The 17654-nt window shown below is 36.5% G+C and overlaps 1 protein-coding gene across 1 annotated transcript in view; it reads right to left on the bottom strand.

Moving 5' to 3' along the window:
• The window catches only part of LOC131064234 (uncharacterized), a 141047-nt gene that overhangs the window by 22336 nt on the left and 101057 nt on the right, over positions 1-17654 (bottom strand). Inside the window, exons 8-9 of the mRNA XM_057998331.2 lie at positions 9802-9867; positions 9584-9622 (exon numbers count right to left, since the gene is read on the bottom strand). Of these exons, the coding sequence (XP_057854314.2) occupies positions 9584-9622; positions 9802-9867 (105 nt within the window). The remainder of the gene's footprint in view (positions 1-9583; positions 9623-9801; positions 9868-17654) is intronic.

Raw genomic sequence — 17654 nt, 5'->3', positions numbered from 1 at the left:
AATCTAATTCTAATGCTAAGAACGTAGGAGCAATGGATGACCTTTGATGAAACTCTAACTAAGTCTTGCTTTGACATGCTATGATCATCTCCACAAGGTTAGTGCGATATTCTAAGGATAGCTTTATGATGTTTAGATCACCACTACAAGCATAGACACCGTCAGGTTGATGCATATCAATGAAGAAGCGATAATTGAAGTTAAGCTTAAGTTGAATGATTCCAGTTGACTACGCAAGGCAAGTGTGCAGTCAACAAACCGCTAGTAGCATGGATATACAAATTTCACCATTGATCATACAAATTTCTTCCATTCATCTAATAACATGAAATTAAATTTGAGAAGTATAGAGACCATGCAAATTGTAGAATGGACACATAGAATTCACCATTCCTTCAATGAAGTTTACATGTCTTTTGCAACAATGTCTTGACAACAATCTTTGGCTTCTCTTTCTACTCTACCCTAAAAACTAATTGCCCTTGAACTACCACTACTGAGTGTTGACTATCTCTAACTATTCACCGACTATTTACCTTTACAAATGAAGAGCCAGGGCTTTATATAGAGAGCCCTTTACAAATTGATGGCTCTGATTGACTTAGAATCAATGGCTAGGATTTCAAGATGAAAAACCCTTATTAGGGTTTGTTACAACAAACTCCTTTAGCCAATGAAATAATTACATTTAATATTTGAGAACCAATAGGAAACAGGGGTAGGTGCCTCGAAGTTTGTGCCACCACTATTGAGTCAGGTACATTGAATCTGGACATGCTGAGGTGGACCTATCAGATTGGAGGAATAGTGACTGGGATGCCACCTTGTCTAGTACTTGCTTGTATCTCTTGATATTTGATGAGAAGCTTATCTTTGACTAACTCTTATGAAACTATATGCTTCTTCACTGTACCCTTGAACTGACCTTGGTTGATCCTCCTTCGTCCTTGATGCGATGAATGATGCACTCCTTTTACTCCCATGTGTTTGATGAAGCCTCCTTGATTTTGCATTATGGTGATAGGAAGTCATGGTCAAGTCACCTTCTTTAGTAGCTTTCTTTGTCTTGAAGTGTTATAAGATCCTTCGTCTGATATCTTGTGGTTTCTCCATGTGGTCAGATGAAGATCTTTGAGGATGGTTAGTTTTACTGTTTGAACACTTGAAGTCTTCCAACATTTTAGAAGCACCTTGAGTCCTCCATGCTTTTGAGGTGTCCTTGATGATGATGGAACTTGAATAGGTCTTCCTTGTCCTGGCCTAATCCTCTTCCATCTTGATTTTATTAATCTGCAAAATAAACAAAGGATGATTAAGTATACATGATATATTCATTCTAACATGATATTTCTCACCTTAAATCATCAACAAGAGGGCATTAGAATGAAATTTGCTCAAGATCCTTTTCAGGGATAGGCCCTATAGTGAAATTCGCTCTAGACCCTTTGGAAGGGTCAAGAGCGAAATTGGACAAAGTTGCTCAATTAGACCTCATTTTCAACCTTACCTTACCAAGATCAAATCATTTGCCTCCAAAATTGTTTAGGAATGGGTTTTGCTCAAGGACCTAGTCAAAACATTAGACCTCTTAGGAATTTCGCTCTGGACCCTTTGGAAGGGTCAAGAGCGAAATTTGCATTTTAGCTCAATTTTCATCATTTCTTTGCCTTAAATCACCTTTCAAAGGCAAGAATACATCAATCTTACGCCATAGGGACAAAATCTTGGTTTCAAACAAGGAGCAAAATAATGTTTTAAGAAATTTCGCTCTGGACCTTGGCCAAGGACAGGACCTATAAGGAATTTCGCTTTGAACCCCTTGGAAGGGTCAGGAGCGAAATTTGTGATTTAACTTCAATTCTATCACTTCATTGCCTTAAATCACCTTTCAAAGGCAAATACATATCAATTCTTTCCCAACCATGCCTTAAAACCAAGATCTTGGTCTCAACAAAGAGCAAAAAGAGGTTTTTAGGAAATTTCGCTCTTAACCCTTTGAAAGGGTCAGGAGCGAAATTTGCATTTTGACACCATTCTTCTTCTTTTCAAATCTTCCTACATCATCAAGTGAATTTGCCCTCAATTTAGCCTAAAACAAGATCTCTTGGGTGCATTAGATGAAAATAGAGAGCCCTCCTAAGGATTTCGCTCTGGACCCTTCGGAAGGGTCAGGAGCTTGGAAAAATTTTACTTTGGACCCTTTGGAAGGGTCAGGAGCGAAATTTGCATTTTAGGCCTAATTCTTCCACCTTTTCCCCCCTCAATTGCTTCCAAGGCATGATGACATCCTAGCTAAGGCTTCAAGGCACAAAATTAGTTCAAATTTGAAGCAAAGGGAGGATTCTATAAAATTTTGCTCTGGACCCTTTGGAAGGGTCAAGAGCGAATTTTGTCTTTTACCCTCAAATCCATCATTGCTTTTACTTCCATTTAGTTCTAAGGCAAGTATATATCTATCCTCCCTCAACCATGTCCTAGGAACAAAGATATTGGTTTGAACAAGGAGAAAAATAGTGTTTTAAGAAATTTTGCTCTGGACCCTTTGGAAGGGTCAGGAGCGAAATTTGCATTGTAGGCTCAAATCACACTTCTTTTCCTCTCAACTCACCTCAAACTTGACTTATCAAATCTCCTCTTACCATAATCAAGTCAATTCGCCATCTATTTAGCTTAAAACAAGGTCCTTTTAGTGCATTAGGCAAAATAGAGAGTCTTGCTAGGAATTTCGCTCTGGACCCTTTGGAAGGGTCGGGAGCTTAAAAAGAATTTCGCTCTGGGCCCTTTGGAAGGGTCCGGAGCGAAATTTACATTTTGATTTATTTTCCTTCACAAAACTCCATTTCTCATCCTTTAATCATTAGAAACAAGTCTTTTGCCTTCAAAATTGCTTGGGAATGAGTTAGGTTGTAGGTTTGAGCAAGATATAATGTTTTATGAAGAAATTCGCTTTGGACCCTTTGGAAGGGTCAGGAGCGAATTTGCTCAATTGGGCTCAATTCTCATCCTTTTTCACTCATCTATGCTTTAGACTTGATTTTTTGAAACCTTTCCTTGCCATGAATGTCCATTGTTTGATGTCCTTAGTGAAGAAATAGGTCTTTTGGGGAATTTCGCTCTGGACCCTTTGGAAGGGTCAGGAGCGAAATTTGTTATTATGCTCAAATCCTTCACTTTTCATCACTTCACTTTGTTTCACACCTCAATACTCTCTCAACCACGCCATAGGGATAAGGTTTATGAGGCAAATTAGGACCAAGAAGGGAGATATAAGGAAATTTTCTCTGGACCCTTTGGAAGGGTCGGGAGCGAAAAATTGACATGTTAGTCTCTCCATCAGGATTCATATATGGAATATAACATTTAAGTATAAGAAAGGAAATGTCACTTATACTTTAAGTTATGTTCCATACATATTGTTAGGATGTTTGAGAGTGGTTTCGGACCTCCAGGAGTTATAATGCAAAATCTAGTTTTTGGAGGATTCTTCAATTTTCCAGACTTAGTCAAATTTCAGGATCAGGATGACATTCTAGACTTAGCCAAATTTCAAGACATTTGAGGATCAGGATGACATTCCAGACTTCTTAAGGCGAATTCACTCTGTCCTTAATGTAAGGGATGGAACCTAGAAGGACATTATGCATTCAACCAAGGTTTGATTTAGCAACTTGAAGTGCAACCAGATAGTACACAAAAAACACCCTAGGAATGATCTAAATAACCCCTAATCACTCAATTGTCTTGACCTCTTGAGGAGATCCACCTGACTCAGTCCCTCCAATGCAAAGGCTAAGACACTAAAACGACTAACAACAAAACCAAAAGGGCTAACCCCAAAAAGCAAAAAGTGGGGGTCCCCATTTGCAATGGGGCGATGTGTGAAAACGTCACAACAGGTATCAAAGCATGGAGTCGTGTGAAATGAAGTTGAATCTTGTTGAAAAACTCGTGAGGGTTTCAAGTTTAAATCAAAAGTAGGTTTTATTTGTGTGGGCAAGTTTTTTTCAAAGAATCGTGTAGGAATCTTCATGCAAAATGAGCTTGCATGTCAATGCATGTGAAGGAGAAGTTTTCTATGCATTTTAAAGAAGCCTTGTTCTTTGAAGACACAAAGAAAGCCAGTATAGACAACAAGAATGGATGGTTGCCTAGTTGGTTTAGGAGTCTACAATATTGGGAATCATACCCTTATGAAAGTTATGAGACAACTTGATGGAGCTCAATGAAGTAGCTCAACATGGATTGTCATCCAATGGTTCAAAAGATCTATGATTCAAGAGTTTGGGGAGACAATAATCCAAGACCTTGAGAATTCAACTCAGGCGCTACACCTTTACAAAGATTCGAGGCAGCTTGATGGAGTTCTACTTGATGTTGGTCTGATCACAAAGAAAGGCTTCTGAAAAATGACATATTCATGGTTTGGGTGTTTTTAGTTTGTTATAATTTCAGTGAAGTAAGCCTTTACGGGGGGTGCTAGAATAATAATAAATTATAAAAAAGAAAAGGCTTACAATTTTAATAAAGCCACCTTAGTAGAAAGTGTTTTCTTTCTATTTTTTAAGTTCACTTTTTAGTGAGTCATGTAATGTTTATCCGTTTGAGTAGTTTCTTCTCCAATCTCTATATAAGGAGATGAAAATATTTGCAATAATTAAGTTATTTAATAGAATATTAAATTATTGTGTTCCATTAATTTTTGCAACAAGACACTCCATCCATCCTAATTAATCCTAATCGTAATCCATCAAGCCCCATAGGTCCCAATCCCTTGACCAATTAACCTCCTATTCCAATGACCTATTTGTCAACACCCATTGAGAAAAAGTTGTTGCAGCACAAGAGGTCTCTTCATGCCAAAGCCAAAGCCAAAACCAAGATGTTTGACCAACTCCACACCTCCAACCTCCTATTCCAATGACCTATTTGTCAACACTCATTGAGAAAAAGTTGAGAGCACAAGGGGGCTCTTCATGCCAAAGCCAAAGCCAAAACCAAGATGTGCTTGACCAAATCCACACCTCAAATAAACAATTGGAAAGGCCATCTTGCATAAGTCCTCCATCACCCATACTTGCAAAGCCTAAGCCAAAGTCAAATCAATAAAAAAAGTCTGGTCCATCCAATTAACCCAAGATATCCCGAGGGCTATTAGCAAGTAATCAAAGTCCTATGCATGAATAGGAGAAGTTGTGTTGTACCCCTACCAAAATGAGCATATTGAAAATCCCCCCAACATTGTCATTCCCACAAAATGCTAGGCAAATGTAATGTCCCTACTAGTTAGAGATTATTGTCCTGCAAAACAAATTGTTAGAATACAACATATATATATATATATATATATAAGCCATTTTCTTAATTTGCAATCTATCTTTAATACTAAATTAACATAATCATAATTTCATCTAATAAAAAGGATACGAATGCCATACGGAAGTATGTCCTTAGGCGGCCGTGAAACTTGCCCTCTTGGAACCCCTTGGTTCCAAGATGTCCTTAGGCAACCGTGAAGCTCGCCCTCTTGGAACCCCTTGGTTCCAAGCCCTCCAGGAAATCGAAGATGAGTTCAAATCCTATCTTGGGTGTAACCTCTTACACCCAAGCCATCCAAGGAAGACCCTTGTCTATTCCTTGCCTTGGGTGATGCCTTCATCATCCAAGTCCTCAGAGGGGATCGGCCTGACCTTTGAGTCTTGTCTTGGGTATAACCTCTTACACCCAAGCCAGCCAAGGAAGACCCTTGCCTTTCCTTGTCTTGGGTGATGCATCCCATCATCCAAGTCCTCAGAGGGGACCGGCCAGATCCGTCTCTTCTTGGATGAACTTAGTCAACCAAGCCATATATATGCATATAGATATTCAGTATATACTGCCCTCCAGGGATTATCATAATCCCTCCATTAGGCTAAGGGAATTTCTTCCCTATAACCTTCATCATATAATCACATTAATATTACATTTTATAATTCATTACTGTTTTCCATTCCGTAATTTACTTCTTCATTTACATATTCTTTAATCTTTCTAATGATCCTAAATATACATACATATTCTACATAGATTCCTATCTTTATTGCTACATTCATATAAGTAATCATTAGAGATATATGTATTCACAAAAAATGCATATGTGTGTGTGTGGCACACACGTACACACACATATATACCTTAAGACTTCTTAACCCCTCTTACCTGTATGCAGATTGTAGCCTGCGGTTGGAGTTCACATTGTAGATGTCGCCTGCAGATTGGGAGGCATACCTTAAAGAACACAAATGTTACTTCCTGTAACTTGATAACAATTCTGATCTGATATTATCAATGGTGGTGTCACTAGATGCTTTTGATTCCTTCCCTTTATATCTCTCAATTTGAGGGAGAGGTCACACCTCTTCATCATGTATGCCCTTTGGCAAGAGACATACCCTTTCACCATTAGCACCCTTTGAAAGAGTGTAACTCTTCATTATTTCTACCATTTGAAAGGGACACAACCTTTCATAATCAGATCTGCACTTATTATTTAAATCAAATCTGCACTTCTCATCACCAAATTATCCCCTCCCTCAAATGAGGTTTTCTTCTCCCTTTTATATATCATTGTTGAGGGAGTCACAACTTTTCCTTTCATGTCTTTTGACTTTTCATTAACTTAATTAATTTTTTTATTAATCATATTTAATTATATCATTTTATATTTTAATTTTATTATTATCATTTATTATTAAATTCTATTTCAAAGTGGGGATATTACAAATACATTGATAATATCTTACCATATTAGCAATATTATATCAGATTTGATTAACCGTATGAGCTTTAGATTTTATTAACATCATTATGTTATTTTGCCATCTTTATATTATATTACATTAACAATATCACTATGTTAATATGTGACTGAATTAATGTATTGTATTACATTAACAGTGTTAACAGTTATTATATTAAATTAGCAGCACCATAATATATTAACAACATTGTGGTATACTAACCATGTCATATTGTATTGATCATATTAAATTGTATTATTAATATTAAATGTAATAACCAAATTAGATTGTATTAACAATACCATCGTATGATATTGTTAACAGCCTTTATATACATACCGTAATGTTTTCCCGGACAGTATGTCTCCAGACCCCATAGTCTTCCCCCCGTATTCCTCCTCCATTATTCTCCCGTGGTGACCTCTACCTTATACCCCGTGAAGGGTTACATCCCTCCACGGGTCCCTTCCACACGAACTATAGTGTATTAATATTTTAATTTAATAATACTTTTTTTCTTTATTATTTAATACATTAAATACCTTAACCTTTTAATCATTCATTTAATAATATTTTTCTTTATTATTTTATATATTAAATATATTAACATATTTATTTATTTATATTATTATAGTTTTATTGTTTATTTTTATTTGAATATTTCAGGATTAGTAATAGATATTACTTAAATAATACATTTAATAAATAAATAAATTTCAAATAGAAATTTGTTATTATTATTATATTAATTAATAATAATAATTACTTCCTTAGGATATATATAACGATCAAGGAGGGGACATGACAGCAAAGGAAATCTGCCCCTTTCATATGATGCTTGAGCTCCATAAGATCTAAAAACCATAAGCCTCATAAAATCCAAAGGCATCACACTTATCAACACTTGAAGTTACAAAATTGCATCCCAGTGCTAACTGGTCAAGGCCACATCACACTTAATGGAAATGCACCCACATTGCAAAAAAACATCAAAATCCATATCCGATGCATAATCAAACTTGTGTATGACCAACTCAAGGTCAAAATGCCCACATTGATCCCATTAATCCTAAGAACGTGCAAAAATACTATCAATTCCCCATCAATCCCATCCAAGAACCAATAACCTATTCTATGGGCCCAACTACCTTTGTTTGGTTTGGTTTCCTCCTAAATGAGTCAAATGAAAATCCCAACAGCTCCAAACTACCTAACAACGGGTTTGCATCTTGTTTCCAAATAACATATATCCCATTGCAAATTGAATGTGCAAAACCATGAATTATCAAGGCAAAAGATTAGGCCTTCATGAATAAGGAATCCTTGAACTCATTCATGCTTATTCAAACCAAGGATTTCAAGGCACTGGATACAAATTCCCTAATAAGTAGAATAAGGATGTTACTCACATGAGCTCTAAGGTAACTTCTCCCAACACAAAACAGGTCCCTCTCCTCAATCCTCCAAAGAACTTGCTACCCCCAACCCTTTCATCAACGCCATCACTAATCCTTTCATCAACTGCATTACCCCCATTACCAATCCTTTCATCAACCCCATCACCATCCACCATCATCCTATCACCAACCTTCAGCATCCATCACACTAGACCAACAAAGTCACACCATTCAACCCATTCCACCATGATGTTGAAGATGATTGATTGATTCTTATGTTTAAGCCTTTGGCTCTTATGTTTAAGCCTTTGGCTCTACTTTATTATGTACTAATTTTAATAAAACCGGCTACAATTAGCAAATATTCTGCTTCCTCACCAAAAATCTCCAATTCTCACTCTTACACTCTCATGCTGCCTCTTAGGTTATGCCTTCTACAAATAGGTTTTACTAAAAGTGTCCTTTTGGGAACTAAAAGTTTTCCAAGTGTCAAGAAACATGAAGAGACACCTTTCATGTCATTGCTATCTTTTTGTCTAAATGATCTAAACTACTTTGAGCATCAGAAGCCATGCTACATGTGCAATCATCATGCCACAAACAAAACCACCATGCTCCAAACAGAACTGCCATGGCATATTCAAAACCATCCTGACAACAACACGTCTGTCACCTTGTATGTGGTAGTATTGTCACTGTACAAAATGTTCTCTGTTTTTTGTTTTGTTTTGCTATAGTTATTGGTGGTTTGATAAAGTACTTTTATCTCTGGATCCATATGGATTAACGCTTGATCATAAAAAAAAAAATTATGCATATTTTCTTTCAAATATTGAGTAATTTGAATTGTGATTGATTGAATTTCATCAATTTAAAGGAAAAATATATATTTAAACTAATCTGTTTCTTTTATTTTCCCTATTGTAATTTAGGATTCACTGCTAGACAGGTTTGGCATAGAAAATTTTAGATTGGATTTAGTACGACACTCATGATTTGCTAATAGATATCTCTGTGAATTTTATAGATAAAATGACAGGAGTCCATCTCATGCATTTGGAAAATCTATTCAAATTCCATAAATGAATAAGGTAATCTGAATCACATTAGTTTCTAATCATTGCAACAATGCATAATCTAATTGTTATTGTGAATGAAAGACTTGCAATGATATGTTAAATACAATTAACTCTGCTACACTAGCAATATGTTAAATCTGTTCATGCACCAAGCTGTTCTTTATTCCTTTAATTGAGGCCAAATTACAGCAAACACACTTTGAAAACACAAACATGAATGACTTTTAAACATAAAAATTAGCCAATTTTGTGTGTGCGTGGTATGCTGGCTAATCCGCACTTTACATCTTTTGAACCATTTACTGTTCATATTATGCAACTTTTGACATACCGTTGGTATTTTGAGATAACCACTTGGAGCTAGGTGTTCCTGCATAGAACACAAACATTAAGAAGTATCAAACAGTTTGAAGCCCTTATTCTCCATTGTCTAGGGTAACTTTCAAATTTTTGTATCATATAAAGAAAAATCAACCAATTATGAAAAGGAAACACTTTGGGCCACAAAAATGCAATGTAAGTGTAAAGATAAATGTATGAGGAGCAGACCTGTACAAATTCAGAATATAATTCACCCTTAATCAAGGCATCAACAAGTGCGCAGATAAATGATGTCTGAACAAAATATCAGTAATCATAATAAGTATCCAATAGGATATCAATGATAAAATCAATGATATTTACCCTTACCTATAAAAACATCAGTGTAAATCAAGATTGTATCCTAAATTGCTGAAGATGAAGCTAACATTTTTCAAAGCACATTCAATAGTGAATAATAAAATCAGACATAAATGGAACCCTTCATCCTTGTATAATGTCCTTCTGTTCCAAAGACACAAGTTGCATTTTCCAGAAAATAGGAATTCTTCTTAAAGCATACCCCTTAATCTATGTCACAATTTGATTTGCTATCATTAGTTTCTGCATATGTAAAGATTCTAAATGATGAAGTGAATTTTACAAATATTAAAAGCAAAGTATTAACTATTTACAACAAAAATGTCTCAAGGTAATTTGACATTAAGGATGAAGCTACTATCTTCATATAACTTCTGCAAAGTAGGTTTAACTTCAATCCATAGTTTGCAGACTCAGACTTGGAAAGACCAAAATTTTCTAATCAGCAAATACTCCATGCAACTTAGAAAGAACTAAAAATTAAAATTTCTTTAATTTTTTTTTTTTGGGGGGCAAAACTCAATTACAAAATGTATTCGATAAAAAACTGACATCTCAAAAGAGGAAATGCACAGTTTTGTAGCAAAAAAAAAAAATCATGTGAAGAACGTGTTTTAACCAGCAATTTACCCACATCAGCATTTTTCCTGTCTTTGTAAAAACTTGCACAGCAGAAAAAATAGAGTACTCAACAACTTGGAGAGTACTCGCATAGTTTGCGATCTATGCTTCAATCCAAGAAAAAACACCTCATAGAGTAGATTGGGGCTTCAAAATATTATGTAGGTTGTGATTAATTAAGCTCATGTTTGTAAATTAGTTTATCTAATGATCGACACTGCTTATAATATATTCTTTTGACCCCATGTCATCATGTGTTAAACAATGGACTGAAAGTGGTGCAGGGGCATCCTACAATAACTTAAGTCTTTGCAGTATGCACAATGGACTCATCGTTCCATTTTTGGTTTGATGTGAGTGCTGTGTTCTGGTTTGTGGTCATGCGTGTTTGTGTTTGAGAGCCTGATAAATCTATAGTGTTATCATGGAAGCCATCAGATATGTATTCAGTCCATGTTGACAAAGACAACCCTTGAGAAACCATCGAAGAGTGAAGTTTATGGCCTGCCAAAGAAAAGTGGAGTGCACAATTAGCTGGAGAATAAGAATAAAAATACTTATATTAATGTCCACAAGTGATGAAAAGTACATCAACGCACTCAAGAATAAATCAGTTCACAACAGAAAGTCCTAGGGAAAAAGCATCCTAGGGAAGCAAAATAAATAAACAAAAGCAATAAAAATAAAATGAAGCATTGCAATACAACACAAGTGGTTAAGTAAAGGATACTACAAGGATAGGATACAACTTTCATTAAATATCTTCGTCAACGCCTAGAAGGAAGGAACCATCCATGCCATTATCAATCATTGCAAAAGGACTTATATGTGATCTGGTAATGCTCATCGGGAAGTGCCAGGGGCCAGGGCGAGGCAAAAGGCATGGTGGCACAAAGAAGAAGCAAAGCACTCCCTCTAAAACATCTCCTAACATCCAAGGCTGGCGTAACTCCCGTAGTAGTGAAAAACTGAAGGACCAAGAAAGAGTAGATCCACATTGTTGAGGAGCGGAGCCACATCATTGAGGAGCAAAATCATGTTGTCGCAGGAGATTGTGAAGAAAATTTGAGTAGTGCTATGTTGGGAGAAATACAATATACAATCAGCTAAGAGAGAGTGTAAAATCAATTGGACAAACAATGAAGCATACAATCGGCTAGAGAGAATGAAGTGTATGCTCGAATGGAGATAGTGAAGCATACAATCAAACGAAGAGAGTGAAGTGTATGGTTAGTTGGAGAGAGGGAAGCACATGTTTGGTTGGAGAAGGGATGATGCAACAATCGATTGATTTTGACATCACACTTCTTTTAAGTTAGATTTACTCTCAATTGTACAAAGTAGGCTAGATCAATTCTTTTGTCACCTACCCATCAACTATTTGATTACTTGCACATCATAGCAAGACCAAGAGCCATCTACCACTAGTTTTAATAGTTGAAAAAGAAAGGAAGCCTACAAAAGGAAAGAGTTTGAGCTATGAGTGAAAATAGAGTGGTTCCTAATCATAGTTGGGCATGTATAAAATGGGTAGATTATACAACAAAGAATCTACAAGAGTAAGTTGATTATCTCATTGTGATCAATTTTGGAGTAGCACATAAGATGTATATTTCTTTTGCAATAATATATTGAGTGTATTTTCTAAGTTCTTGCTTCTTCATTCTTCTTTGTTTCCTTTTATGCCTTTGTTGTGTAACTCTAGGCACCTCTTAGTTGGTTCATTTGAACCACTTGCAGTTTGCACGAAGTGGTATCAAAGCAAGAACCAAGCCCTATGATTGAGAGTTGCATGAGCTCCATAACAATGTGCATTTGTGTATGTCGCATTGCAAGTGGACTAGATGGGATATGGCCCATAGAGAAAGAAGAATAGGAAACAACCGCAATGGCAAAGCACATGTGGCAAATCACTTGTCAAAGCTTGCTAACATTTTGAGAGCCCTTCAAGTGAGGCTAGACGTCATGGAGATTGCATAGAGGAGAAACAGTCATGATGAAGGATTTTGGCAAGGATGAGAGGAAAGATGTTGCCATAGAGGAACCAATAGACTTCAACTTTTAGAAGAAAGTCACCACAAATTATAGGTTTGCAAGAGCCATAATGAAAATCGAAAGCGACTGTCCAATCTCCCAAACCTATTCAAAAGCTTGAATCCAAAAAAGTTGATAGATTGGATCAGAAAGCTTGAAAATTATTTTAAATTTGAATCCAATGAGGAACCTCAAAGAGCCAAATACACAAGCACAAAGTTGAAACATGTCACATTACGACTTTGTGCAAAATGAATGCATCAAAGAGGATAAGAAAAAGATTGTAGATTGGGACCACATGGTCAAGAAGCTCAAGTGGAAACTTTTTCTACAGAAATACACAATGAATCTATTCCACAAGGTCCAAAATCCATGCCAAAAGGACACGTATATTAAAGAGTATATGAAGGAGTTGTGTAGACTTAGCTTCTAAGTTGGTTATATAGAAAATGAAGTACAAAAGGTCTCTTGATATGTCAATGGATTGTGCCTATCCATTCTAGATGAAAGGCATTTTCTTAAAATACATTCCTAGAAGAGCCCTAACAAACAATGCTCAAAGTAGATAAGTTGTCCCATAGACAACAAAGCACGGGAGAAAAGGGTAGAGGCAAAAAGGGAAAACAAGGCACTAGAACACAAAAAGAAGTCATATAAACAAGTTATGTGCAGAACTCGACATGTGAGAAAACTTCAAGCCATAGAGGAAGAGGTCACAAAGGAGGTGGCTTCAAAGGAACCTACTATATCACAAATAAGTAGGTCATCAAGCATTTGAGTTTCCATAAGTTGAGTGAGAGTAGGATCATTCAAAATAGCAAGTGCACTTCATGGAGGCTGAAGGACGGGAGAGTGAAGTAAAAAGCACAACTATAAAGAATGAAGAAAAATTGATGATAGCCAAAGAAATACTCAAATCTAACAACAACAAGAATGAACAATGGTTGAAAAGAGCATCTTCGGCACCAAGTACAAGTCAATAATGACTGTTATAATTTGATAAGTGATGAAGGAAGCACAAATAACTTGGTGTTGATAGAAATGGTTTAGAAATTGGGGAGAAATTTGTCATACCCCACACCAAATAGTCTGTTGGTTGCCAAAAAGACAGCAAATCACTATAACAAAACAATGCAAGGTTTCAGTCCGCATTGGAAGATATGTTAATGAGGTATAATGAAATGTAATCTCGATGGATGGATGCCATGTGTTGCTCAATAGGCCATGGCAATATGAAAAAAATACAGGACTTAACGGGTAGAAGAACACCTTCACCATTACGAATGATGGTACAATGTTTGAGGTGTTTCTTAGTAAGGCAGAAGATAATGTTGCAAAAATTTAGGCAATGTTGGTATACAAGAAGCTATTCTTGAAGGCAAGGGGCATGGAGTCCTATGTGGTAGTACTCAAGCCCAAACCAGGAAAAGTCGTTAAGCAACTCAAAGAAACCAAGAGTCGTAGCATTAATCAAAGAGTGTGCAAAGGTCATTGGTAGTAGATTTTGGCCATTACTATTACGAGAGGTAATTGGTAAAAACTAAATGAATTAATGAATGATTGAAAGATCATTATATAGAGTTACAAGAGATCGATGTTTCTATTAAGAAACAACCGATAACAGAAACAAAATTAAAAACTCCTAATATTTACACTATCATACAATATTGACCATTAAATAACTGAATAAAGATATTATTCTAATACTCTCCCTTAATGGTCAATCCGTCTACTACACCAAGTTGCCCCCTGAACTTAACAAACCTATCCGACTGTAGGGCCTTGGTGAGGATATTTGCAGTCCGGTCCTCAGTAGGAACATACTGCAAATCAATGGATCCATCTTCAACCAGCTTGTGGATGAAGTGACAATGAAGCTCAACATGCTTGGTTCGCTCATGGAAGACGGGATTTTTGGCGAGTTTTTGCACCCCTTGGTTGTTACGGAAGAGGGTGTAGGACCTACTTGAGACAGCTGGATGTTTGAAAGCATTCTTCAAAGCCAAACTGCCTCACAAGTTGCTTTGACTATTCTTCGATATTCAACTTCGGTCGAGGAAAAAGCTACGGCCTGCTACTTCTTATTGGTCCAAGTGACAACACCTGTGCCCAAACTGAAGACATATCCAGATGTGGACTTTTTGTCATCAACAGAGCCAGCCCAATCCAAATTTGTGTAAACCGATGAGTCTGGTATCTTTGGTTCGTCCATAAAGGATACCAAAGTCTGAAGTGCCCTTGACATAGCGCAGGATCCGCCTCGCTACAACCCAATGATCTGATGTAGGAGCTGTCTTGAAGCGGGATATGTAACTCACTGCATAACTTAGATCAGGTGTAGTGGCCATGAGATATATTAAATTGCCCACTAGTTGCCTGAAATCAGATTCATTCTCAACTGGAGAACTGGATTTGGTCGACAACTTCAGGCCTTTCTCCATAGGTGTAGATGCATGTTTACAGTCCTGCATTCGGAACTTGTCTAGCAAAGCCTTGGCATATTTGGACTAAGAGATAAAGATGCCATGAGATTGTTGCCAAACCTCAACACCTCGGCAGTAGTGCAGAAACGCAAGGTCAGTCATGTCAAAAGACTGGCATAAATTCTGCTTGATTCCCTAAATCAAAGATGTCGAACTACCAGTGATGATCAGATCATCAACATAAATAACCAAAAGGATGATATCACTGCCAGTAGTCTTGACATAGTGATTTGAGTCAGAAGGACTCCTCTGTAAACCTTGATCTGTAAGGTACTTATCAATTTTCATGTACCATGCTCGAGGAGCCTATTTCAGGCCATAGAGTGCTTTCAACACCTTGAGTACTTGGTGTTCTTTCCCGGCAACCTTTAATTGAAATGTCCCTTGCTAATTCTGCCCTCAAATCACTGATTTCTACCCTTAGGAATTTTGTCAAACACTTGCCTTGTGAAATCTGAACTTGCTGATTGGTGATTCTTTTTGGTATTTTCAATGAAGATAATGATAATATGCATTCAATGGATTCGAATGAACATATGCAAATGACTGAAATGAATTTAGGATGTAATACAAGGTATATATAATGCAATAAGATCGCTGATGTGTACCTACAGCCAAGGGACATTGATGCAAATAATTGGCAAGCAACCTACCTATGCAAATAAACACCTACAGCAGGGAAGTATTTTCACAAACAAATCATATGTAGCTCCAAACTCTTTTATTGCAGCATTTAAACTGATTACAATGATTGAAAATGCATAAGCATTATTACAAATAGTTGGCATGCAATACTTTCATGCCCGGGTTTCAATGTCAATGACTGCAGGTCTGAAAACTGTTATGACAGCAAATTCTGGAAGTGCAAACCACTAATCAAAGTCCCCAATAAATATTCTCCAATAAGTATATCATCTGCACTTGACAAACTTTAATCATTGCTTGATATAAACCCCACGTGCCAAGAGGAAGGTACTGTAGCAATTACTGTTCACATGTACTGTAGCATCACTGTACACGTACTGTAGCCAAACTGTTCATGGGTACTGTAGCAGCACGTCAAACCCTTGTAAAACCTTTGAAATCTTTCACCAATATGCACAATATTGATTCCTGAATGGAACCAATCAATTACAAGCAATCCTCAGCTGGTATTTCACAACCTCAAAATGCGCAACTTCGAAGCAGCTACACTCTCCAAAGTGATAATGGCAGAAAAACCCTGGTTTTCTCTCCAAAATTGTAACGTCCCCTACTAGGTTTAGGCCTGTTTTAACCATAATTAACCTATTTCAAGGTACTTATGACTTAAACTAAATTGATTAGGAGACATTTCTATCTTAACATGAATCAAATCAGTGATATTCCATAGTTCAATCAATTAATTTATTAATGAGTAACTTGCTCATCTATCATACATCCATAATTCTTAATGCAAGTGTAAAACTTTGTTACTACTTCAGTTTTAACTTTTAAGGAAGAAGAGGATGCGAATGTTACCAAAGCGCTTAGATACCAAACACAATAAGTTCCCTCAAAGTTTACAGATCCAAGCCCTTACCCTATCTTGGGACCCTGTCCCTCAAGGTTCTCGGGATGCTGATCCCCACCCTCTCTTTGGAAACACCTCAATTCCCAACTTCTTAAATACTGACAGTAGTAACAAGATTTATATATAAACAAATTCTTCTTACTGTTTACAAACTCTTTCTGATTTACAATCTAGTATTGTTATTTATCTGATTAAGACATTATAAATATTTATTATATATTTTTATTTATTTTCAGGTATTATTATAATACTAAGTTACCAGGTTCGGCACTCAGAGCCCAAATAATGGTCTTGGTTCAAGTTGGGTCCCAGTTCGCATCTGGTTCGGTTTCACAACAGTCAGTAAAGTCAATACACCCCCGTTGCAGTTGTCGTTGACGAAAACACTTGTTTGCAAGTTGTCGTCGATGAAAACACCCATTTGCAGTTGCCGACACTAGTTTGCAGTTGATTGTCGATGGAGGGAGAGATAGAGTTGTGGTCGATGAAGGGAGGGATTCGACAAAGAAGGGCGGGCTTCGAACAATGAAGCCTTCGATAATTAATTGGCTTTCAGTTTATTATTTTACACTTTAAAAGCTTTTCTATAAATTCATAATTCACTGATTTATGATTTTATACACATTAATAATATATGTTATTATATATTAATATATATTATATTATATTATATTATTATATAATATTATATACATATTAATAAAATATGTTATTATATAATAATATATGTTATTATATACATATTTCAAATAAATTAATTCTGAAAATTTTGTGCTCTGAAAATAAAAAGCGAAATTTCAGTCTCTACGAATTTGGCCTTTTGCAAATGCCCCAAGCGCCCAAACCATGCGGCTCACTATCTTCTCCCCCTCTAAATGCAAACAACCCTCCAACGATGGGGACGGATCTTGGCAGGTGGTGGAAAGCAAAAAATCCAGACGGCATAAGAATGCCCATCATAACCCTAGATCGACATCAGTGCCCTACTCGGTGCCATCCTCCTAGCTGCTGCTTGAGGGCACCAAATATGC

Source organism: Cryptomeria japonica, chromosome 6, assembly GCF_030272615.1.
Source record: "Cryptomeria japonica chromosome 6, Sugi_1.0, whole genome shotgun sequence".
NCBI classification, from domain to species: domain Eukaryota; kingdom Viridiplantae; phylum Streptophyta; class Pinopsida; order Cupressales; family Cupressaceae; genus Cryptomeria; species Cryptomeria japonica.
This window is presented reverse-complemented; position numbering and strand designations above follow the sequence as displayed.